We start from the raw sequence: 25,239 nt of genomic DNA, 5'->3' as shown, positions 1-25,239 counted from the left end.
CGGGACTCGGGGCGCACGCGGCCCATCCCGCCGCGCCCGGCACTTACCTGACGCCGACCCCTCCGCCAACGCGCACAGTCTGCGGCGGTGACCCTCGCCGCCGGTGACGCCTCATAAAAACAACCTGCTCGCGGCGGCCGGAGGCGGGGCCTGAGCGCGGCGCATGCTGGGAGACGCAGTCCCGCGCGGGCGCCGGGCCAGGTTCCTAGTGCCAGCTGGACTACAACTCCCAGGAAGCCGCGCGCTGTCGGAAGTGGCGGGGCTGCGAACCTCACAACATCCGGGCCCCGCGCCAGACCTGTTGCTACGGAGACGGCGACACGCGCGGGAGCGAACGCGCGGTGAGCGGCTTGCGGCTTGCGGCGAGGATAGCCTTCTGCACCGCGCCAACCAGGCCACCGGAGTGGGGCTCCCGCGGCCGGCCTCAGCCCGGACGGCACGGCGCGCCCCTCGGGGCGCCGCAGCGGGAAGGACTTCGTCGTCGGCCGGAGGGAACGAGCGGGCGGATGGCGCCTGGGCGGGTCGGTGCAGGGCTGGAGGGTTTGAGCATCTGCTTCCTTGAGACTCGCAGGCAGCCCCGCCTCCCACCCCAGAAATCCTCCTTCCAGGAGGCGGTGCGGCTCTGTGCCTTCAACCCTGTGCGCGCGGTTCTGGAGGTGGCGGGGGCGGAGGTTACAGTTCCTGCCTGGTGCAGCTGCAGAGGGGCTCTCCGCATCATTCGGGTGCGAGCAAATAAAAGGGGAAGCGTGGTGGCGCAGGCCTGCCGTCTCGGCACTCTGGGAGGCTGAGGCAGGAGCATCAGCCCAGGTAACTGGGCTTAGTCCCTGTGAGACCCGGTCTCAAAATAAAACAAATGGCTGGGGAATGTAGCTCAACGCGAAGGCCCTGCGTTCAAGTCCCAGTACCACGAAAACAAAATCAATTGTGGGTTAGGACACCACACTACAAAACTTAATTTTGCTGGGAAAATAATTGGAATTCAGGGTGAACTTTTTGTCAACGGGAAGCTGGCTAATGTATCCCAAACTTGACATTCTAAAAGCCTTGTGCTCACTTAAACTTGACCAAATACTGTAGCTCTGTAAACTTTTTTTTTCCTTGGGTGGTGATACAGGGGATTGAACCCAGGGCCTTAACCATGAGCTATATTGAGTCGGTACATCCAGAGTTCACCGCCATGGGTGTTAGGATTCAGATGTTACCTGCAGTCACGAGGGTGTTAGGTCAGGTTCTTGGTGAGTGGCTGCTGAGGGGGTAAAGATAACCCAGGATAAGCCTGGAGGCTGACGCTGGATGATTGCTGTGAATTCAAAGCCAGCCTGAACTCTCTCAACCAAAACAAGAGACCGAGCCCAAGATAACTTCAGCTCTTGAGGTACTACATTCTGAGTTGTGATATTGTCAGCCAGGAACCAACACTCTTCTTGACCTTGAAGAGAGATGTGGCTCAACCAGTACATCCCCACTCCAAAAGTAAACATGCTTTATCTTATTTTAGAGTTGAATAAATTGGGATTTTGTGATGGCTAGTTTTAGGATATTTAAAGAACCCCAGCCTCATGAAAAACAAGTCCACTGTAGAGTCTTCAAAGAAAAAGAAGAGAACTTTAATGCATATAAACATTGCTCTGGGGCCTGGGATATAGCTCAGTGGCACAGTGCCTGCCAGGCAAGCACAAGGTCCTGAGTTAGATTCCTAGTACAAAAAAAAACATTGCTCTGGTTTTGGGGGGCTTTTTGAGACCAGGCTAGGTAGTGCAGGCTGGTCTTGAACTCACTTATATAGCCCAGGCTGGCCTCGAACGTGCAAGGATCCTCCTGCCTCAGCCTCCGGAGTGCTGGGGTCACAGGCAGGCCCCACCACACCTGGCTCACCTTGCTTTGTTTAAAGTCACATTTAAATTGCCTGTGGAGGCAAAAGCCAGGAATCCTAGCATCAGACTGAGGCAGGAAGATCGAAATTTCCAGGTAATTTAGCTACTTAGAACCTTTCTCAAAATTAATAAAGATGCCTAGGGATGGAGCTCAGTAGTAGAGCACCCTAGGTTCTACCCCCAGTACCGCACACAAAAGCCACCCCAGTAACCAAATGGCTAACCTTTCCCTGGGGGAGGTAAACAGTGCAGTGTGTCATCCACACAGCCCACCACTCTCCAGACCCCCACCAGCCTCACTCAGCTTCCCAAGGCTGCCTCCGCTGCCTCTGACCACGGTCTCAGCTAGGCATGGTGGTGCACACCTGGAATCCCAGCACTCGGGAGGCTGAGGCAGGAGGATCATTTTGAGTTTGAGACCAGCCTCGGCTACAAAGTGAGCTCAAGGCCAGCCTGAACTGCATAGCAAGACCCTGTCTCAAAAGATTAAAAAATAATAATAAGACCACAATCTTGCTGGACAGAGTCCCAGGAGGTTCCCTTCCTGTGGAATAAGCTGCAGGTTACCCGGCTCCTACCATGGAAAAAGGTTTTCAGGATGCATCAATAAGAGGCATAGAGGGGTTTAATTAGGCAGAAATCAAGAAGTATTCACAGAAAGTAAGTGCAGGCCCTGCAGAGAGAAGCATGCCACAGTCTGGAGCTGGAGGATTGATGTTTGGGTGGTGGAAATTGGCGGGTTTGTCGATCCCATTTGCAGGCAGAAGATACAGCCCCACCAATTAATTTTGAGGTGGGTGAGCTAAGATGTTTTACCTGGAAGCATTGCTTGAACTCTCAGTCTCCTTTAAGATCAAGTTTTCTGCCCTTTATCAAGTAAGCTAATTTATAAATGTAAAGTATCTTTACAGGACTTAGGAAGTGATGGGCCTAGAATAAGCATAAACAACCCTAGAAAATATTGATATGAATGACCTTGGGTTAATGTGTGCTGGAGCCCCAGTCTTTTTCATAATTAATTTTTTGTTTTTTGAGACAGGGTCTCGCTATGCAGTTTAGGCTGCCCTGAACTCTTGGTAATCCTCCTGCTTCAGCCTTTCCAGTGCTAGGGTACAGGTGTCCCACCACATCCTGCTCAAAAAGTGATCTATTTATTTGGTGGTGCTGGGGGCCTAACCCAGGGCCTCATGATGCTAGGCAAGTGCTCCACTACTGAGCTACACTCCCTGCCTCTATTACATCTTACTGCTTTTTTTTTTTTTTTTCTGGCTTTTTGAGACAAGGTCTCCCTATGCAGTTCAGGCTGGCCTTGAACTCACTTTGTAGCCTAGGCAGGTCTCAAACTAGCAAGGATCCTCCTGTCTCAGCCTCCCTAGTGCTGGATTATAGGTGTGTGCCACCACACCTGGCCTTACTGCTTTTTTTGTTTGTTTGTTTTTTGTTTTTTTGTTTTTGTCTGGTACCGGGAACCGAACTCACGACCTTGCGCTTGCCAGGCAGGCGCTTTGCCACTGAGCTAAATCCCCAGCCCCTTACTGCTTTTTTAATGCACTAAGAACTGGTGTGTTTTAGGCTTCAGATCAGATTAGACCGGGATCACTGGTGTGCACCACCACTTCAGTATGAGTTCAGGCTGGCCTTGTACTCACAATGTAGCCCAGGCTGGCCTCAAACTCTCAGCTATCCTCCTGCTTCTCCAGAGTGCTGGGATTACAGGTGTGCACCACCACGTCTGAAATTAAAAACTCTACTTTTAAGAAAATTGGCGAGGTGTGGTGGCACATGCCTGTAATCCCAGCACTCGGGAGACTGAGGCGGGAGGGTGGTTGTGAGATCGAGGCCAACCTGGGCTACAAAGTCAGTTCAAGGCCAGCCTGAACTGCATAGTGAAACCCTGTCTCTAAAAGGTTAAAAAAAAAACTATAGAGCTGAGCTGGTGGTGCACAACTGTGATCTCAGCACTCAGGAGGCTGAGGCAGGAAGATTACCATAAGTTCCAGGCCAACCTGAACTACATAGCAAGACCCTGTCTCAAAACAACCCCTTTGCAAGTTCGAGACCAGCCTGGGCTACAGAGTGAGCTCAAGGCCAGACTGAACTGCATAGCGAGACACTGTCTCAAAAAGACAAAAAAAAAAATCAAAAGTACAATTTTTTTTCAGTTATGATTTCCTTTTCATGGGTCCACCATCCTTATTTCTACTGTCTTAGCTCAGCCGTGGAGAACGAGCTGCAGCCCGAAGGTAAGATCCCTGGGGAAGCTGGGTGGGAAGTCCAGCTCCACACAGCGTCTGCGTGAGGCACCGCCCGCCTTCACATCCAGTTAGTAAGCAGGCTTGAAAGAGTAAGTGGCCTTGAAAATGGCTTTGTCACAGCTGGACACTAGCACATGCACCTGTAGTCCCAGCACTGGGAGGCTGAGGCAGAAGACAAGGTTGAGCCCAGCCTGGGTAAGGTAGTGACTTAGCAAGACCGTCCCAATATTAAAGAGTTTTTAAAGGGCTGGGGATATATCTCAGTGTGCAGGCCTTGGTTCAGTTCCTGATACTGCAACAAAAACAAAAAATGCAGAGAAGGGGAAAAAGCATTTCTAGATTGAATTTTTTTTTTTTTTGAGACAAAGGGTCTCCCTGTATACTTCAGGCTGGCCTGGAACTCAGCGATCCTCCTGCCTCACCCTCCCGCCTGCTGGGGTTGCAGTTGTGTACCACCTGACTGAATGTTTTTGGTAGACTCTTCAGAGAACATCACACGAGCTGAATTTAACCAGCTGTGGCCACTCGCCCCATAACCGCACCTTATGCTGGGAGACTGCGGCCAGAGGGTCACAGGTTCAAGCCCAGAGGCTGACAAGCGCTGGGGGATTAGCTCCGCGTGCAGGCCGTGGTTCAGTCCCCATGGCTGCAAGAGGGGAAAGGCCGCAGGAATTCACAAAACTTAGCCGATGCGGCGCATGGAGAACAAGGTGGGCTTTACACTTTCTGAGGTCTGGGTTCTGAATCGAAAGGAGGGTACTGGTAGCATTGTCCCAGACGCTTCAGAGGGGACACAAAGGGCAGTCTGCTGAGGAACGGCCCCTGTGGGGAACCACTCACGCAGGCGTCTAGGACACCTGAGGACATGACCCTGCTCGTCTCGCACAGGGGCACAGTGGGATACAGTCGTGTCACCGTGACAGCACAGCTGCACATGCATGTGCTGGTTACGGCACTGTGTGAGAGTGTAAACGTGAGAACAGCCTGTGTAAGAACTGTGCAAAGATGGAGGCAGCTCTGGCCCTCACGCTTGTGTTCTGCTCTGTGCCACGCCGCCTACCCTTGTTGCGCATGTCCCGCACCCTTGTGTTCAACCTTGGGACCTAACCAGGGAAAACCCCCCTTGCCCCACCCCTCCAGTGGGCCGCAGACCCTCCTTGAGAGTTTGCCTCATGATTATCATTAAAATGAGGCAGCCGGGCGTGGTGGCCCATGCCTGTAATCTCAGCACTCAGGAGGCTGAGGCAGGAGGATTGTTGCAAGTTTGAGACCATCCTGGGCTACAAAGTGAGCACAAGGCCAGCCTGAACTGCATAGCGAGACCCTGTCTCAAAAAAGACAAAAAAAAAAAAAAAGAGGCAAAACCGGCAGGGCATGGTGGTGCTGCCCCATCACCGAGCAATGGGCAGGCAGGTGGACGGACAACACAGGAGCCTGCGTTGGTGTCTTAAAGAAACAAATAAACCAGGCAGCATGGCACACACCTGTCAGTCCCAGCACTCTGGAGGCTGAGGCAGGAAGACCAATGAGTTGAAGAACAAACTGGGCTAAACTGTGAGACCCTGTCTCAAAAAACAAAACCAAAATTTTGAAATAGGGTCTTGCTAATTGCCCAGGCTGGCCTCGAATTTATGATTCTGGCTCAGCCTCCTAAGAAGCTAGAATACAGGCCTGCACCACCATGCCCAACTATGTCTTCGGTATAGAATTCAAAACTAGCCGTGCAAGTTGTGTGTGTGTGCGCAGCTGAGGAGCGTACCCAGGGCTGCGGAGAGACCCCAGGTGTGCGCCCCCACACCCACCCCAGCTTTTCCATAGTTACCAGTTCCCTGCCAGCGAGCCGTGCTCACAGTGGCCCTGTACGGTGCAGCTGTTTCCCTTCGACTTTGTAAACCTGATTTTTAGCTGCACCCACATCCCATACAGCTGGGTGCCCAGCAGGTGCCTGGTAGCCACTGGCTGAGTCAGTCGTGGTAAGTTAAGTCTGCTTCCGGGGCTAGCGATCTGGCTGGTTTAAATTCTTCCACACTTGTTTTTGAGTGGTAGGTGCTGTAGGGTTTTTTGTTTGGGTTTTCATTATTGGCTTTTCAGAAAAGGATTTTGGCAGTGCCTGGAATTGAACCCAGGGCCCTGTGCATCCTGGCCCAGGGCTCTAGCTCAGCGCCAGGACCTCAGAGTAAGCACAACTCAGACCCACGAGTTTGGCCCTGCCTCTGTCTCTTGGGACAGCTGCACCCTGCTTGCTTGGCTTTGGCCACCTGTCTTCCCACCCCGCTCCCTTTGGATTTAATGAGCTTCGCCTCCTGACCCCCCAGATCAGAGCCCCAGAACACCTTCCTAAACACCTGGCGTTCTTTCTTCACAGCATTTAACACAAATATACTCAGTCAGTTGTATAATTATTTGCCTAATGGTGTCCACCACAAAAACTGAATAGAACTTCTTCTTCCAACTACGATTTATTACACATTTTCCTAATGTACAAATTTGTAAGAAATTTTAACGTTATTAGCAAAAGACATTGGTTTTGTTTTGATTTTTATTTCATGGCACTGGGGATTGAACCCAGGGCTGTCACACTGAGGTACATTCCCAGCCCTTTTTTCTTTTGAGACAGGGTCTTGAGACACTGCTAAATTGTCCAGTCTGTAGTCCTCCTGCCTCAGCCTCCCAGAGATGCCCAATTTGATACAAGATTTTTTAAAAACTCCTTCATGCACATTTGTGACAAGTGTGCTCTGTACAGATAAGTCACGTACAGGTGTACTCCTCAGTGCTTTCAAACAAGATCGCCGAAACGCAGCGGAACGCCAAGCTGCACTGTTTGCTAACTGAAGGGCCTGCTGTGTTTGCCTGGTAGGACGGGAAGAGCCCTTCAGCTGCAGATCCAGATGCGGAAACTCGAGCTGCCCCGCGGCCCCTGTGTGTGAACCCCGGCAACCCTGTGTTCTCCTGCATGTTGGACCCGAAGACGCTGCACACGGCCACCTCCCTGTCGCAGCCGCAGATGATAATGTACAAGACCAGCGCAGGCCGATACGGGGAGTTCTCCCCGCGGCCGCAGTTTCTGCCCTGCAATTATGCTCCCAAGGAACAGGTCTTTTCAAGACATATCAGAGCAACTGGACTTTATCAGAACAACAGTCTAAATACCGCACCGGACAGAACCAGAACCCTTGACTTCCCCAATTTTCAACACACACTGTGAAAATATATTCCTTTGACAATTGAAGAGAAAGTGCCCAGAAAAATGAGTTACCAATTTAAGGCTAGAATACCCAGGCTAAAAACACGTCTGAGTAAATGAAAATATACCTCTAAGAAATAAAGACATTTCATCTGATAACTGAGTGATAGTGACCTTTTCCCTTTTTTTCAGATAAGGTCTCCCTATGTGTGCCTGATTAGCCTGGAACTAACGGTCCTCCTGCCTCAGCCTCTCAAACTGCCTGGATTACACAGTACAGGGTCTACTGAGTCTCCTAGTTGCCCGTGCTGGGCTCAAACTTGCACCCCTTGTCTCAGCCTCCCACTGTGACTAAATGAAGATGTGCTGCCCTTGCCTTTTCTCCTGTGGGGCCTGAACCCAGGGCCTCAGGCACGCAGGCCGGCTCTGCACTACTGGGCTGCACCTCAGCCCCTTTTGTTTCCGTCCTTTCCTTCCGAGATGGGGGTCTTGCTAAGTGGCCCTGGCTGGGTTTGAACTTGCAGTCTTGAGGGCCAAGAATATGGGTGTGTGCCATGCAAATTTTCACTCCTTGTTTTTGAGGCAGGGTCTCACTGTGTAGCCCAAGCTGGCCCTGGCCCTGCAGTGATCCTCCCGAGTGCTATTATTACAGGTGTGTGCCAGCTGTATATTCTTTCTGCACTCCGTCGCACTTCGGTGTAGAAAGCCAGCCTCTTCTGCCCAGCTCGCAGAGGTGCTTCCTCTGTCTTACAAAGCGATGGGCTGCACAGTCCACCAAGACCTGTGAACTAAATAAGCTGCAGCTTTGCTTTGACACAAAGTTGAAGGTAAGGTTTGCTCAGGACAGTAGTTTCTGCAAGATCTGGTCTAAGCATCATCCACGGTGGCAGTGAGGCGGTAAAGAAAAGCCAGGCTCTGGGGCGGAGCTGGGCCTCTGGATATTTATGCCAGGAAGGCGACCTGACCCGGTGAACTGAGCACAGACCGAACCTTCCAGGAACACAGCACCCACCCGAGGGCTCCACACGGTGAAATGCTGCCCAGCAAATGCCCCGCGAGCACACCCACATTCTGCTCCAAAAGCGACAACAAACGATATTTACAAATATATGTAATTATATGGTAATTCTTTAATCTTTTTTTCCTTTGCACACGCCTGTGATCCCAGCACTTGGGAAGCTGCGGCAGGACAATCACTGCAAGTTCCAGACAGCCTGGGCTACAAAGTGAGCTCCAGGCCAGCCTGAACTGCATAGCGAGACCCTGGCTCAAAAAGACAAAAAAAAAAAAAATTTAATATGGTAATTCTTGTTGGAAATTATATAAAGCAAACACTTAATTTTCTACAGATGTTTAACGTTTAGCCCTTACAGAACTGAAGTACTAAGCAGTACATGGATTCTGCATAATCACCCATATATGTACAAAGATTCCGAACATCTCCGCTTGTTTTGTTGAGAAAGAATCTCATAGCCCAGGTTGGTCTGGAACTCTAGCTCCTCCTGCTTCAGCCTCCCAAGTGACAAGGTCACAGTGTGTACCACCTCACCCAGCTCCTATTTTTGAAAAATTTAAAAACCTGTTACTAAATACCTCAAATACTTGGTACTACATTAGCTGCTTCCAGTGGTCACTGTGATTTTAGTTCTGTTCCTTGAATTACATTTCGAATCTTCTCAGCATCACTTTGCACAGCTGTGTTAGCTGGATCGATCCTAAGCGCAGCATCGTAGTCCTGCAGGCCTACATTCAGAGCAACGGCAGAGAGCAGCTCGTGAGAGGACACTGTCATGGTAAGTGCAGGTTTTAAGACAGTTTCCCGTTCTCACATATGGTAGAACCCTACAAGATTACAGGCGTTCTTCCTGATAGGTTTTTCCAGCCCTCTGTTTTATTACCGTGGGACCGGGTCTTGCTAAAGTCACAAAATTGCCAGGGCTAGGCTGGAATTTGTGGTTCTCCTGCCTCAGCCTACCAGAGTACTGAGATTATAGGTGTGCCCCACCACACCCCACTAGCTATTTTAAATTTAAATGCAGAAAAACTAACAGTTAAACTCATTAAAATACAAACAGGCCATTTTTGGTGGCACACACCTATAATCCCAGCAGCTCTAGGGAGACTGAGGCAGCTAGGAAGACTAAGGCAGGAGGATCACTGATTTCAAGGACCGACTGGGATACAAAGTGAGTTCAAGGCCAGCCAGAACTACAAAAAGAAAAACAAAAATGAACATATTATAGATAGCTAAATTTGGTAAAAATATTTTAGGCAGAGAAGGGTAGGCTCTCGAGAAAGTCAGTACAGAAGATGAGAACACATCACAACTGTAGCCAGAGGCACAGCTGTTGGAGGCCAGGCCTCATGATAAAGATGGAATGACCAGGCCTACATGCCTGTCCAAGGGATAAGCGATAACACTGGACCAATGAAGTCTACAGAGACATCAGTCACCTCAGTGGGTGACCGAGGCCCTCAGACTCAGCCCTTCCTGAAAAGCTCTGTGTTCTTTGCATGTACGCTCGCCACCTGACTTACTTCCCCACTGGATCAGTATTGCCTAGGCAGCTGCACTTGTAACCTTATCTTTAACCCACATTGTACCTACCTTGTGATTTTGCTCTACAAAACTCCCTCCAGATGAGCCAAGTGTGGTGGCACACGCCTGTAGTCCCAGCCCTTGGGAGGCTGAGGCAGAAGGATCATTGCAAGTTCAAGGCCAGCCTAAGCTACAAAGTGAGCTCAAGACTAGGCTGAACTGCATAGCAAGACCCTGTCTCAAAAAAAACCTCCCTCCAGAAAGTGGGCTCATTGACAACCCACTGGGGACCCCTCCTGCCTCTCAGGAGCTGTCTCTCCCTCTCATTTCCTACTCTTAACCTCTGTTAAAAAAAAAAAAAAAAATCTCTGAAGTTCCTTAGAATTCATTCTTTAATTTTGGGGAGCACAAACTTGGCATATCAGACATCTAGCAGGTTGAGAGTTATAATATATGCCCTATATCATTTGGAGATCATATATCATTTCCTATAGCAAACAGACTCAAACTTACATATCGCAAGAATACTTTTCATCAGGCTGGGGATTTAGCTCAGCGGCACAGCACCTGCCTGGCAAGCGCAAGGTCGTGAGTTCAATAACCGGTACCAGAAAAAAAACAAAAAAAACAACAACAAAAAAAAACAAGAACAAAAAAAAAGAATACTTTTCATCACCTCAGTGAAAAAGTAATTTAGAAATTCTAGGACCAGGGATATAGCTCAGTGGCACAAGTGCTTGCCTGGCAAGCACAAGGCCCTGAGTTCAATTCCCAGTACCAAAAAAAAAAAAGAAATTTTAGATATTTCAGAGAGCACTGGAGATTGAACTCAGGACTCAGCACATGATAGGCAGAAGATCCACCACTGAGCCAGGAAGAAGATCCTTAAAACATTTTGTAGATTCACTCCATACCTTCTGTTCATAGACTGGTACTTTTTTTCTGTAATTAGCTACCCAATTCTTTTGAGGAAGTTTGGGTAAAAAGAAAAGTATTGTAAATTTTGCTAAAAACAAGTAACTGCATCTCCATTTGTTCCCAAAAAGCCTCTGACAAATTTTCCTCAGGGAGTAAGGAGACTGGGCGCTAGTCCCAGGGACCCTGACTTGCCTCCCTTTCAGGCAAATCCATCTCTTCTCATCTCTAAAATGAAGGCTCCCGTAGCTGATAAAAAAAAAAAAAAAAAAATCCCCAAAAAACAAAAACAATCAGACTTTTCTTCTTTTTTGTTTTGGTTTTGTTTCATTTTGGTTTTTGTGTGTAGGTGTGTGTGTTTTTGTTTATTTGTTTGTTTGGTTTTTTTGAGACAGGGTCTCTCTGTGCATTTCAGGCTGGTCTTGAACTCACTTTGTAGCCCAGCCTGGTCTCAAACTTGTACCTATCCTCCTGCCTCAGCCTCCCTGAGTGCTGGGATTACAGGCATGTGCCACCACACCAGGCAGGTGTGTGTATTTTTCAGACAGGGTTTTGCTATGTTGTCCAGGCTGGCCTTGAATTTACTATGTAGCCTAGGCTGAACTGCTGGTGACCCTCCTAAGTGCTGGGATTTTAGGGGTGTGCACCCATCACACCTGAATTTATTTATTTATTTATGGGGTGCTGGGGACCGAATGCATGGCTTTGAACATGGTAGGTGATGGGTTCCTTCTCTTATTATAATTCCTTTACAGTCGCTGTGGCGCCACCTACTGGAGGCTACATGCCATGGCCAGTATGGCACTGGCCACTAGAGGCCATGTGCTAAGCCCCACCCTTCTTTATCTGGGTTAAATTACGAGTCCTTACCCCCCTTTGTAGTGTCCTGTTTCATTTTACCACGCTCCCACCCAATGCTGGCATGCCCCGTCAGCTGGTCTACCCCCTAAACCCCGCCTCCAGCCTGGCAATATTTAACCGCTGTTCTTACAGCCAGGCGCTCAGAAGATCCACCACCTCCTTACCCCTCCCCTCTGTGGTCTTCTCCATGCCCGCAATAAAGGCAGTTTATTGTTTTATTACTTTCTGCCCCGACCAAAATCTATCAGTAGGCATGTGCTTTACCACTGAGCTATATCCCTGGTCCTACAATAAATTTTTAAAATATAATTCTGGCTGGGCATGGTGGCACACATCTGTAACCCCAGTACCCTAAGAGGCCAACGCAGAAGGATCACAGTTTCAAGTCCAGCCTGGCAACTTAGAGAGACCCTGTCTCAAAATTTTAAAAGGCTGGGGATGTAGCTCAGTCTGTGTGAAGGCCTTGGCTTCAATTCCCAGCGGCACCATCAATCAGTCAGTCAATCAGTAAAATTTTAAAAGCTATTTGTATTTTCTGATGCATTTCTTTTTTTTAATTTTACTTTTAGAGATAAAAGCACCAAAACATATTAACAAACACACAGACATAAATGAAACTGATACAGGAAAATAAAAACTCCCAACCTGAATGATATCTGGGATGAGTTCATGTTCTCTAAAATCCAAGAATGAATTTTAGGAACAACGGAGGTTAAGAGCAGAATATATGTATTGAGGGAAGGAAAGCTTCTGTCCGAGAGAGGGACAGAAGGGAGGCTGAGTGGGTTGCCCAGGAACCTGTCTTTTCTAGGGACTTTTATAGAGCAAAACTACAAGGTGAGGTGGGTCCAAGGTAGGGGACAAATGGACAAAACTGTGGTCAGCCAATAAGAATTGCTCAGGGAAAATTGATTAAATTGGGATCAAATGGGGAAGGGGGTCACGCAGCAAGGGGGCATGAATACAGAACAGGGGCTTTTCCTGTAAGGGTTTGGGTCAGTGACTCTTCAAGGTTATGGCTACCTACTTCGAATATCAATCCCTGAGGTCCATCCCTTGGGAGGTAAGAGGGTGTGTTTGTCTAATCTTTAGTCTTTTTTTTTTTTTTTTTAATCTTTAGTCTTGAGATCTGGCCCGAAGCAAGTACCAGCTCTCCATTTGTAAGGTATCTTGTCTTCCATTCTGGCTCCTTCGAGGGCCTGGCCCTGTCTGACTGCCTGTATTTGTTTTTTTTTGTTTTTTTTTTTTTTTTTTTTTTTTCCCCGGTACCAGGAACCGAACTCACGACCCTGCGTTTGCGAGGCAGGCGCTGTGCCGCTGAGCTAAATCCCCAGCCCCCTGACTGCCTGTAATATTTCTATCTAACTCAGCTGCCTATAAAAAAACAACATAAAAACAATAAAAACCATACAGAATTTCAGACAAGGTGAAAAGAAAGTAACAATGGTTGCTGTATGTGATGCATTTCTAAGAATAAATCAAATGCTAAAATTTTAAAATCACAAAGTCCTAAAAGTCACAATCTGAAACAACCCCAGTGATATTTTCCCAGCACACAACTTGCAAGCGGGAACATGTCTATCACTTTCTCACCCTCCACATACAGTTCCAGTTGGCAGAACGCAGCTCCGCGGCGGAGGTGAGCTTTCATTCTTGCATCTGCATTGTCTGCAACCGGCGGGGTCAGCAGTGCCAAAGCCTTGCAAAATGTAAACACACACATCACCCACGGGGAAAGCACATGCCTTTGGGCTGCGTTTTGGGTTTCCACTGGCTATTTTTCTTTCAGTACTGGGGTTTGAACCCAAGGCCTTGGCACTGAGCTACGTCCCTGACCCTTCTTTTCTCATTTTGAGACAGATCTGTGCCATTTGGCCCAGCTATCACTTCCAAATTTTTTTTCTTTTTGTCTTTTTTCTTGCTCTGCAGTTCACGCTGGCCTTGTGCTCACTTTGTAGCCCAGGCTGGCCTCGAACTCCCAATGATCCTCCTGCCTCAGCCTCCCGAGTGCTGGGATTACAGGCATGCGCCACCACGCCCTGCAGCTTCCAAATTTAAATGTAAGAAAAAACATATTAAAAAACGTCTCAAGGCTTCAGGTAAGTTTTGGTTTAGTTGTATTATAGGCAGCTGAGTTAGATAGAAATATTAGAAATATTACAGCAGTCAGACAGGGCCAGGCCCTCGAAGCCAGTACAGAAGATGAGCTATCTTGCAGCTGTTGGGGAGACAGACACCTCCAGCTGTGGACAAAAGATTAAACAGAGGCACCCACATACTTCCCTAGGGGTGGCCTCAAGGATTGATATTTTAAATAGGTAGCCATTACCTTGAAAAAGCCTGGAAGAGTCACTAACCCAACCCCCACCCCCAGTGAGTTCCCATATTTCCACCTTGAACCCACCTCACCTGGAGGATTTGCTCTATAAAAGTCCCTAGAAAAGACAGGTTCCTGGGCAACCCACTCGGGCCCCTTCTGTCCCTCTCTCGGACAGAAGCTTTCCTTCCCTCAATAAATATATTCTGCTCTTAACCTCCGCTGTTCCTAAAATTCATTCTTGGATTTTAGAAAACACGAACTCGTCCCAGGTATCTTTCAGGTTGGGAGTTTCTCCCCCCATATCATCTGGTGTGGGAATTTATCAAAATACACATTTATGTTGACCAATTTAAGGAACTGCTGGGTTGCTCTTGTGTGAGCTTCATAACGGGCCCTGGTGCACTCGGGCTGACCCTCAGATGTCCCTGAGATTCACTCTCACCAACAGGAGTGACTACACAGCCTTGCATCTTTGTCTTTAGACTGGGTGGCAGTTTATTCTTCATTCAGTAAATACTTGTGCACAGAATTTTACTGGCTGAAGGAAAAACTGGGTTAAATAATACTGAGATCCAGCCCAGCACTGGGGAGGTTGAGGCAGGAAGATCACTTTGAGTTTGAGGCCACCCTGCACTACACAGCAAGTTTAAGGACAGCCTACAGTGCACAGCAAGACCCTGTCTCAAAAAAAAAAGCAATAAGAAGATATAATAGGGGTGGAAAGGGGAGCTACTTGTTGGAGCACTTGCATAGCATCATGAGGCCCCCAGCACCACCAAATAAAGAAGTTCACTTTTTGAGCTGGGTCTGCTATAATCACAGCACTCTAGAGGCTGAGGCAGGGGGATCCCCAAGAGAATCAGGCCAGCCTGCGCTACAGAATGAGTTTAAGGCCAATCTGACCTACACAGTAAAACCCTGACTCAAAACACAAACAAAAAAATATGTAATAAATTAAATTAATTTATTTAATCCTTGCTTCTCCACTGTTTAAGAGAAAAAAACCTCAGGCGCTCACACATGCTAAGCACTCTACCACCAAGCTGTATCCTAGCCTAACAGCACCATTTAAACCAATAAACACAGGATAAAAATTTTAAGGCATCAGGGTAGCTCATTCAGGACCCTCCCCCCGCCCCCCGGTCTCTCAGGAGCTATTTCTATCCCCATACCCCCATTCCTTATACTCCAATAAATTTTCCTACTCTTAAAAAAAATTTTTTTTTTTTGTCTTTTTTGAGACAGGTTCCCACTATGCAGTTCAGGCTGACCTTGAGCTCACTTTGTAGCCCAGGCTGGCCTCAACTCTCAACAATCTTCCTGCCTCCGCCTCCCGAGTGCTGGGATTATAGGCGTGCACCACCACACCCAGCAAACAAAAAAATTTTAAAGCAACACATACAAGTGAATAGACATGAAGGGGCCGGGATATAGATCAGCGGCTTAAGCGCTTGCCTGGCAAGCCTGAGGTCATGAGTTCGACTCCGGGTACCCTCCGCAAAATAAAGAAATAAAGTAAAATAAAAAGAAATATCTCCTACATTTGAGCCAGACATGGTGGTGCACACCTGTAATCCCAGCACTCGGGAGGCTGAGGCAGGAGGATCATCACGTTCGAGACCAGCTGGGCTACAAGTTGAGCTCAAAGCCAGCCTGAACTGCACAGAGAGACCCTGTCTCAAAAAGACCAAAACAGAACAATACAAAAGAAAGTGAATAGCTACGCATGTACCGTTGAAGAATCTTCGATGGCCTTGTGCAAGTTCCTCAGCTTCAGGTGGCACGCGGCCCGGTTCAGGTACAGCACCGGGGTCCTGCTGCTCAGTCTGATGGCTAAGCTGTACGCGTCAGCCGCGGCCAGGTAGTTCTCCGTTGCAAACAATTTGCTAAGGAGACAAAACCAGACGAGGCCCTGCAACAGGGACGCGGACGGAGCGCAGAGGCCGGCTCCCTCCTCCAGGCCGGTGGCACAGCCACGAGTGACCGCGGTGTCCACACGAGGGAGCTGCGGCCGGGGACCGCGCACAGGCCAGACGTCTGTCCCCTCTGCTGGGCACAACCCGTAGAGGCGGCGCCTACCCCAGCTCCCGGGCTGCCCGAGATGTGGCTGGCGAGCATGGAGTGAGGAGGGACCCTGAAGGCCGGTGGCCACACCTGGAGTGCTCAGGAGCGAGGAGGAGCTGTGGGGCAGCCAGCAGGCCAGCAGACCCATGGGCGCCCCAGAGGGCAGGGTGGACAGGACTCACAGTGACCACCGAGGGACCACACCGCAGTGCACAGCAGGCCATGGGTGAGCCAGAAGCCTCCCGACCCATAGCCTGCCGGGTCTGCACAGCTTGCTTGCGGTGTTCACACCAGGAAGAAACTGCAGTGCCAGGCCTGGTGATGCAAGCCTGTAATCCCAGCACTCGGGAGGCTGAGGCAGGAGGATCACTGAGTTAGAGGCCAACCTGAGCTACAAAGCAAGACCTTGTCACAAAACAAAACAAAACAAAACACAACACAACACTAATGATGGATTTCAAGGTCCTAGAAAAACAAGAGCAATTCAAATCTGAAATTAATGGAAGAAAAGCAAGTATAAAGATGAGAGCTGAAATTAATGAAATTGAGACTAAAAAACACAAAGGATCAATGAATCCAAGAGTTGGTTCTCTGAAAGGCTGGAAGAGGCGGCTGCGACGGTGGGCGAGGCAGGGAAACAGGAAGATGGAGATGCCTTGAACCCAGCTCCAGCCAGAGAAGGGTTTCCTGCACATCCAGCAGTGAGCCGACTCACTGTGGCTTCCGACGCTGGAGCTCCGTGCTGATTTAGGCTGTGGAGGTTGAGGGGCTTTGTCACAGAGGCAAGAAGAAAGTTTAAAAAACACATGTAATGAGATACCAATAAAATCCATAGCTGCCTCAGAACTAGGAACTCAAACTGCCATTCAGAATGCACCAGAATGCAGTTTTCAGTGAATGTATCACAATGTTCACACAGAAGCTGGGTGCGGTGGTACGCACCTGTAATCCCAGCACTCAGGAGGCTGAGGCAGAAGGATCAGTAAGTTTGAGGCCAGCCTGGGCTCCATAGCAAGACCTTGTCTCAAACAAACAAAACAATCACAGAGCAATAAGTAAATAAATAAAATGACAGCTTGGATATAAAAAAGGTAATTTATGACATAATTTGGCAATCTTTTGAAATAGATGTGAATAATAAAGCTCTAGTATTAAAAACACTTGTTTCTAAGAGACAGCTCAGGAAGGATCTGTGTTAAACACAAAAGTGAAGAGATTTTAGTGAGCGTGCCAAATGATATATTTTTCATTGTTATGACACTGAAGCACACGAGTGAGCAGCGCACTTAGCTGCTCTATTACGGCTTTTTCAGTGCGAAAGCCCTGCTGCCTGGCTGCTTATTCACAGGCCCTGGCGCTCGCAGGACCTGCCACTGACAAGGCTGCACACACAAGCACAGTGCTCGAACCCCCCGGCCGGGCTCCGTACTGATCTCTACACCAGTTACAATCTGCCCGGCTGGAGTTCAAGGAACTTACTTTCCTTTTTCCTTCAGCCACTCTGGGTTCTTCTCTTCTTCTTTTAAATCCCCAAATTCAGGAGCATCCGTGTTCACGGCTCTTCGTGCCTGGGCCTGCTTGTGCAGCCACTGCAAGGAGGTTGGGGTCTTATGAAAGACACTGTCTCGGTTCATTAGGGTCGTTCCAATACAATCGCAGGCCTGGAGCTGCGTGGGGTGCTGCAGCCCAGGCTGGCCTCCAACTCAGTGACCCTGCTCCTCAGACTCCCGATTACGTCTGTGGTCCTGGGATTGCAGACATGTTCCACCATGCCCAGGTCCCTCTCACGTTTATAAGTATATTATAGAAAATGATGTATCTGATAAAATAAATGCCATGTGAATAGTTTACCTTTTTGTTGTTGTTTTTTGTTTTCTTGTTTTGTTTTTTGTCTTTTTGAGACAGGGTCTCACTATGCAGTTCAGGTTGGCTTTGAGCTAATTTCATAGCCCAGGCTGGTCTCCAACTCACAATGATCCTCCTGCCTCAGCCTCCCGAGTGCTGGGATTACAGGTGTGTGCCACCACACCCGGTTCAACAATGTTTTATATTAAACCAGTGTTCTCTCAACAGTATTCTCTGCCAGTGGAGAGTAGTGGTGCATGCCTGTAATCCCAGAAGCCGAGAGACTGAAGCAGGAGGGTTACCAGTGAGTCTGAGGCCAGCCAAAGGGCACAGTGAGACCCTGTCTCCAAAAAAAGAAAACAGGCCAGGCGTGGTGGCGCACACCTGTAATCCCAGCACTCGGAAGGCTGAGGCAGGAGGATCATTGCAAGTTCGAGTACAGCCTGGGCTACAAAGTGAGCTCAAGGCCAGCCTGAACTGCATAGCGAGACCCTGGCTCAAAAAGACAAAAAAAAATAGCATTCTGAGCCAAGAAACCTACAAAATGCATTTTCTCACGAGAAAACACTGAAGTATAACCACGAGTAGGATCTCTAGTGTAACAAAAGCTTAAATTCTAGAAGATGACGCCAGCAAATGTTCCCGGCCAGCTGTGCGCCCAGGAACGCCTGCTTCAGACAGGACAGTATCGTCCCCAGCTTCAGCCACCACTAGGGTTATATTTTTTCCTGGTTTTTACTGTTTTGGTATTTGAAAGAAGAAATATTGAAACTACATGGGGAGAACCCCAACTAAAGAAATCTGAAATTGTTATATCGGAAATGCTTTCTTTCCTTTTTTGTTCATTCTGGATGCCAATGCTAAACTTTGAAGCGTCATGACTTAAACAAAAATAAATCTGCCCTTATTTATTTTTAGGATGCGGGGGAGACCAACATTTTTGCTTTTTTGTGACTCTTTTTCAAAATGTACAGTAAAAAATTTCTCAAAAATAAAAATTTTGAGCTGGCCATGGTGGTGCACACCTGTAATCCCAGCACTCAGGAAGCTGAGGCAGGAGGATCATTTCGAGTTCGAGACCAGCCTGGGCTACAAAGTGAGCTCAAGGCCAGTCTGAACTGCATAGTGAGACCCTGTCTCAAAAAGACAACAACAAAAAACCCCAAAAGTAAAATAAAATTTTTACCCTTCAAAAGATAAAATAAATTCGAAACCAGCACTCCTTCCAGCCCATGAAGCAAAGTAAGCACCCTAGGCAGCTGCCTCACCTCCTCCTCCAGGGCCGCCTGGGACTCGCGCAGCGCCGTGGGGAACACGCGTGGGGTGAAGCTGACCGTGATGCTGCCGGCCGGGCGGGGCGCAGGGACGCGTTCCTCCTCCCGCTCCGCAGGAAATATGCTTCCCCAGTCTCTTCCTTTAAAAGCATGGCAGCAATAAGTACAGCACTTCTCATTTTCTAATGCACAAATGGACTTTTTTTTTTTTGGTCATTTTGAGACAGGGTCTCAATATGCAGTTCAGGTTGGCTTTGAACTCATTTTGTAGGGCTGGAGATGTAGCTCAGCGGCACAAGTGCCTGCCTAGCAATTGCAAGGTCCTGAGTTTGAGTCCCAGTATCAAAAAAGAATGAACTCACTTTGTAGCCTGGCTGGCCTCAAACTTACAGTGATCCTCCTGCCTCAGCCTCCTAAATGCTGGGATTACAGGCGTGCACCACCACACCCAGCTAACAAACTATTATAAATAATTACAAACCAAAGATAACTTCTGCAATAAGCAATATAAAACAATAAGCACTATGGCAGCTACCTATTTTTTTCTTGAGTTTGACAAATTTATCAGTTATTTCAGTAAAGACATTCATCTCAGTGACTTCCCTCTTCTCATCTTTTTTTTTTGTTTGTTTGTTTTTTGTTTTTTGTTTTTTGTTTTTCTCCGGTACCGGGAACCGAACTCACGACCTTGCGCTTGCCAGGCAGGTGCTTTTGCCGCTGAGCTAAATCCCCAGCCCCCCCTCTTCTCATCTTGACCTTTGGTTAATATTTCATTTTGGTCAAAAAAATAATATGGGGCTGGATGTGGTGCACACACCTGTAATCCTAGCACTTTGGGAGCCTGGGGCAGGGGATTGCAGCAAGTCTGAGGCCAGCCTATGCAATAGTGAGTTCAAGTCCAGCCTGAACTACAGCCTGACTACTACCCTGTCTCATAAAGAAATTAAAATGCAGAGGAGGAATTTTTTTTTGGTCCTTGGTAGACACTGAGTTTGCCACTGTCAGAAGAAAGCTACACAAGACAGCAAGAGCACTAACCCTTCGGTGCAGGGTGGAGGGAGGGTGCACTAAGCCACGGGAAGAGGAGAAGTGAATAACCTATACGAATAGAACCAATAAAATTTTACAAAACCAGAACAACACCAACAGAAGACGACCCCCACAAAGCACCCAAAGTATGATACACAGACTTAAAGACAAATATCAAACTGGTGAAAAAGATTTGCAAAAAGTAGGACAGAGAGTAATATCTATGGCAGAAAATGAATACTTAAATTAAAAAACTGCCATTTATAAAACTAAAAAAAGGTGTGGCCCATGCCAGTAATCCAAGCACTCTTGGGGGCTGAGACAGGAAAACTGAAAATTTGAGTCCCATCTGGGAAATCTAGTGATTTAGCAAGACTGTTTCAACATAAAAATTAAAGAGGGCTGGGATTAGCTCAGTGTGAAGGCCCTGAGTTCAATCCCCAGCCCCACAAATGTTTTAAAATTTTATTTAAATTTTATTTAATGTAAAAAAAGAAAAATAGAAAATCTGAATAACAAATACTATAAAAGTAAATAAGCTAGGTGTGGTGGCTCACACCTGTAATCCCAGCACTTGGTAGGCTCAGGCAGGAGGAAGTGAGCTCCAGGTCAGCCTGAACTGCATAGTGAGACCCCGTCTCAAAAAGACAAAAACAGAAACAAAAACAAAAACTAAATCAGGGCCGGGGATATAGCTCAGTGGCACAAGTGCCTGCCTGGTAAGCATAAAGTTCTGAGTTCAACTACCAAAAGAAAAAAATAGCTGGGTATGGTGGCACACGCCTGTAATCCCAGCACTTCGGAGGCTGAAGCAGGAGGATCACTGAGTTTAAGGCCAGCCTGGGCTACAAAGTGAGCTCCAGGCCAGCCTGAACTACATAGTGAAACCCTATCTCAAAAAGGCAAAAAATAACAGCAACAAAAAAAACTCCCAAAAAACTAACTAACTAAATAAATAAATATGAGGAATTTAGAAACATAAATAAATAAATTAAACAGCCAGGCATGATGGTTCTGGCCTATAATCCCAGCACTCAGGAGCCTCTGGCAGGAGGATCATTTTGAGTTCGAGACCAGCCTGGGCTACAAAGTGAGCTCAAGGCCAGCCCTAACTGCACAGAGAGACCCTGTCTCAAAAAGACAAAATAAATAAATAAAACTAAACAGATTGTCATAAAAAAAAAGAAAACTTCAGACCTGGACAATTTTAGAGGCAGTTTTATTAAATTTTCAAGTAACATATATTTCATATCTAACCAAATTATTTCAAAAAATAGCCAAAAAAATCTGTGGTGCTAGTGCAGTGTGCTATCAAGTCTGTACATGGAGAGTAGGAAAAAGACAAGAATCAGTAAATATCAATGTGCAGATAAGTGTGAAGCTCACTTACAAAATACTATACAAATTGAATCCAGCTGTATACAAACCAACATAACCAAGAGTGATGGAAATTTCAATAACCAACTAGTAGTCTGATACCATATTAGGAAAAATACTACCATCCAACCCAGCACATAGCTCAGCCGCCAGACTCAGTCAGCCCTGACCAGCCTCACCCAGTGGGTAGCCTGACCCAGTTCAGTCTGACCACACCCTGCTGCACACTCTTGACTTTTTAGCCACACATATACCCTGTTTGCTAACTTGTTTCAAGGACTTTCTGCCTAGCAACAAAAGATGACTGATACTACCCAATAAAAATTCACCATGCTAGCTGGGCATAGTGGCACATGCGTGTAATCCCAGCACTTGGGAGGCTGAGGCAGGAGGATGATTGTGAGTTCAAGGCCAGTCTGGGCTACAAAATGAGCTCACTTTGTAGCCCAGGCTACTCTCAAACTCACAAGAATTCTCCTGCCTCAGCTTCCTGAGTGCTGGGATTATAGGTGTGTGCCACCATGCCTGGTGGTAGGATCCACAATTCTGAAATCCCCAAAGTCATGGTGAGGGTTCAAGTGGACCACTGTACTTAATGCCAGCCCTTTCAGACCCAGCCACCTCTGCGAACCACACATCCTGGGCCTGGTTTCTCACCACTAAGGGCCAGGCCCTGTGTCCTTTCCACTCTGAGTTTAAACTTCTCAGGGAGTCTGTGTCTAGCTCCCATCTTCTCAGGACTGTCTCCTGTGGTTGTCCATTACCCGTCACTGTGGGAGGGTGTCAGTTTATATGCTATGGTTTATATCTAGATGACCCCCCCCCCAAAGCCTCAGGTCTCATAGGTGAGGATCTGGAAAGGTGCCTGGATCGCGGGGGCATGACACCAGTGGACTACTGTACTGATGAGGTTACAGCTAAGTGTGAGGTTGGGAGGTGAAGCCTAGTGGGCGGATGTGGGTTACTGTGGGTGTGGCTGGGAAGGGTCTATCTCCTCCTCTCCTCTCTCGATTTTTTCCTCTCAGCTTCCCTGCTGCCATGTACTAAGCCACTTCTCAGCTGTGCCCGTCTGCCAGGCCACCTTCCTTGGAGCCAGTCGACCGTGTACTGAAACCTCTACAAGTTGTGAGCTGAAACGAACCTTCCCTTCAAGCTGCAGGTACTGGGTATTGTGTTCCAGGGACAAGTAACTAAGACGGAGGGTAAAACTGGGAACTCGGAAGGGAAGTTGTTTTCTAGTTGTTCTGTGGCTCAGTCTTAAATACTCAACCTTTTCCTAAAAGGACACCAGGTGAAATCCTCTCCAATACGGCGGGCACTGCCCAGGACTCCATGTCAGTTCTAGCTCGCTGTGTGGGAGGCTCCCTTCCTGGGCACAGTCTCCCACTGTCTGTGCAGGTTACAACAGCACGAGCTTCTCTCAGGACGAGCGCTGCCTGCGCAGTTGTTCTCCCCGTGCTCCCGACCCTGGAGGCGACCATGTGTCTGTGAGCACAGCTTCCCCGCTGCCAGGCGAGCTTCCAGACTGTCTGATTCTTCTCTGTGTTGTGGTCCGCTGCTCCACTTCCCTCTGGTTTCTGATTGTCCTATCAGTTCTCTCCCAGTTCCCAGAGCCCACCTGTCTTTCTCTTCACCAAGTCGTTCTGGGCCCTGCAGAGACTGTGTTTGCTGCTGATCACTACTCTGCCATCTTGGTTCTCCCTACTTAGTTGTTCTGAGTTGCTCTCTTCTGTTTGCTCCTCAGCTCTCTGCCCACATTAAAGATTAAATATAAAATCCTGAGCAGAGTTTCTGTGTGCAGGAGTGTGTCCTGCTGCCCATGGGGTGAAAGAACTGGGTCCTTCCCTGCATGCTTGGGGAGCAGCACCCTGCAGGGGACTCTTCAGGCCGCACCACAGGGACCTGGCCATGCACATGCAGCGCGAGCAGACACACAGGGAGCTGTGCTGGCCACCAGTGTCCAAACAGAAGCCGCGAGTGCTTCCCTCCGTGAAAGGGAAGGGTTCATCCCGGCCACGTGCACACAGGACAAACAGAGCATGTGCAGGCCTCAGCATTCCTGGGACCCTGGGATACACCCCAGGAACTGGGGGTCTGCTGTCCACCTCAAACAATATCAACATTCTACAATCAGATGAAGTGCACACTCCTACTTTTAGCTTTTTTTTTTTTGTCTTTTTGAGACAGAGTCTCGCTATGCAGTTCAGGCTGGCCTTAAGCTCACTTTGTCGCCCAGGCTGATGTCTCAAACTCAAAATGATCCTCCTGCCTCAGCCTCCCGAGTGCTGGGATTATAGGCCTGTGTTACCACACCTGGCTGTTTAGCTAGCTTGCTTGCTTGCTTGCTTGCTTGAGATAGGGACTCATTCTGCAGCCCAAACTGGCCTTGAACTTTCAATTCTCCTGCCTCAGCCTCTCAAGTGCCGGGATCACAGGCTCAGCTACCACATCTGACTCTTTTAGCTCTTTTTTAACATCAGGGTCAAAGGCCAGAAGCAATCCCTATTTACTAAAGACTATGTTTATAGCATTCATTTTCCTAAATCATGTCAGAAAACCTCTTCTAATAAAATTCCTAGTTTCTCATCTCTAAAAAAATAAACGCTCCTGACTCTGCTAGTCCACTCCAAGTCTGGATCAAAGTTAAGCACTATCTTAGTTACTTTTCTTATTGCTGAGATGAAACACCTGATGCCCAAAAGTAAGGAAGGAAGGAAGGGTATATTTAGCTTACAGTTGGTAGAGGTTTTAGTCCATAACTGGCTTCACAGGTGGGCAATGCAGAAGAAAACTAGTTCATAGCAGGCAGAAGACAGCAAAGTCAACAACGGACCTTAACAGTGTCTTTTCGCCCCTTTTATTTATTTATTTATTTATTTATTTATTTATTTATTTATTTATTTATTTATCTTTTTGAGACAGGGTCTTGCTATGCAGTTCAGGCTGGCCTGGAGCTCACTTTGTAGCCCAGGCTGGCTTCGAACTCGCGGTGATCCTCCTGCCTCAGCCTCCGGAGTGCTGGATTACAGGGGTGCACCACCACGCCCAGCTTCTGCCCCTTTTATACTTCATCTAGGCAGCTGGGATTAGGGTGGTGTCAAACCGATCAGTAAACTGATCACATAGCCTTAATCACACTCTAGATTCAGCCACCTCTGGGAAGAGCCCCAAGACTGCATGAGGCTTTAGGGGGACACCTAGACACAAACCCTAACAAAGCACATTCGGACACGAACACACACACACACGCACATGCACGCACAGGCGAAGCTGACACTGGACCCTCGCTCACTGCAGTGGAAAAGCTCACTGCTCCCGAGGAGAAGATGGACGTAAGTTTCATCCTAGTCTCTGCGTTGGGTGTCTCCCCTCAGTAGATCAAAACACCAGACAGTGCACAGACAGACTTCCCAAGACAGAGAACAAGTGTGCACATGGCTTCACCAACCGGCTCACTTCTCCAGAGAACACCAAACTCATCACCGTACCTTTTGCTGCACTGTGTCTAGATGTCAAACTTCCAGGAAGACTCTGATGCTTTAACTTTCTTCTTTCTCCCACCGGCTTTCCCCTTTGACCTGCCTCCTCTTCTCTCCGAGCTCCCTCGTGTCCTCCAGCGTTTCTCTGACATTCCTTCCAGGCTTCCAGTTCTTCAGTTGCTTTTCTCCGCTCATTTTCTTTCACATCTTCTATTTTTTT

At 48.0% G+C, this 25,239-nt stretch overlaps 3 protein-coding genes across 9 annotated transcripts in view; 1 reads left to right on the top strand and 2 right to left on the bottom strand.

Moving 5' to 3' along the window:
• Ccpg1 (cell cycle progression 1) overlaps nt 1–152 on the bottom strand; it is a 31,844-nt gene extending 31,692 nt beyond the window's left edge. Inside the window, 1 exon segment of the mRNA XM_013510264.1 lies at nt 48–152. The gene's annotated coding sequence lies outside the window, so the exon portion shown is untranslated.
• Nucleotides 153–255: 103 nt separating this feature from the next.
• On the top strand, nt 256–7,472 carry LOC102020534 (chromosome unknown open reading frame, human C15orf65). Of its 3 annotated transcripts, none has more exons than XR_001232628.1 (2): nt 256–341; nt 6,990–7,076. XR_001232628.1 is itself a non-coding variant. In XM_013510271.1 (2 exons), exons 1-2 carry the CDS (start codon nt 4,819–4,821, stop codon nt 7,335–7,337), a joined length of 369 nt encoding a protein of 122 aa, XP_013365725.1. In that variant the 5' UTR covers nt 4,495–4,818; the 3' UTR covers nt 7,338–7,472. The 3 variants fall into 3 exon arrangements, 1 of the variants encoding a protein (XP_013365725.1); XR_001232629.1 differs by lacking the exon at nt 256–341 and adding an exon at nt 531–807; XM_013510271.1 differs by lacking the exon at nt 256–341 and adding an exon at nt 4,495–4,839 and having other exon boundaries at nt 6,990–7,472.
• Nucleotides 7,473–7,818: 346 nt separating this feature from the next.
• The window catches only part of Dyx1c1 (dyslexia susceptibility 1 candidate 1), a gene marked incomplete in the record, with an annotated part of 24,618 nt that continues 7,197 nt past the window's right edge, over nt 7,819–25,239 (bottom strand). For 3 of the 5 annotated variants that reach the window (XM_013510266.1, XM_013510269.1, XM_013510270.1), the window contains 6 exon segments: nt 8,591–9,059; nt 13,225–13,330; nt 15,684–15,837; nt 17,495–17,604; nt 19,129–19,274; nt 25,029–25,239. In XM_013510266.1, coding sequence (XP_013365720.1) covers nt 8,947–9,059; nt 13,225–13,330; nt 15,684–15,837; nt 17,495–17,604; nt 19,129–19,274; nt 25,029–25,239 — 840 coding nt within the window. 5 annotated transcript variants of the gene reach the window in all.

This window comes from Chinchilla lanigera, unplaced genomic scaffold (genome assembly GCF_000276665.1).
Source record: "Chinchilla lanigera isolate Chin_1 unplaced genomic scaffold, ChiLan1.0 scaffold00008, whole genome shotgun sequence".
NCBI lineage: Eukaryota > Metazoa > Chordata > Mammalia > Rodentia > Chinchillidae > Chinchilla > Chinchilla lanigera.
This window is presented reverse-complemented; position numbering and strand designations above follow the sequence as displayed.

Excerpts from the sequence above, each read along its gene's own strand:
- LOC102020534 (XM_013510271.1), top strand. The coding sequence starts at position 4,819 with ATGCGGCGCATGGAGAACAAG. Across the intron at positions 4,840-6,989 it reads TGCGGCGCATGGAGAACAAG|GACGGGAAGAGCCCTTCAGC; the intron begins GTGGGCTTTACA and ends TTTGCCTGGTAG.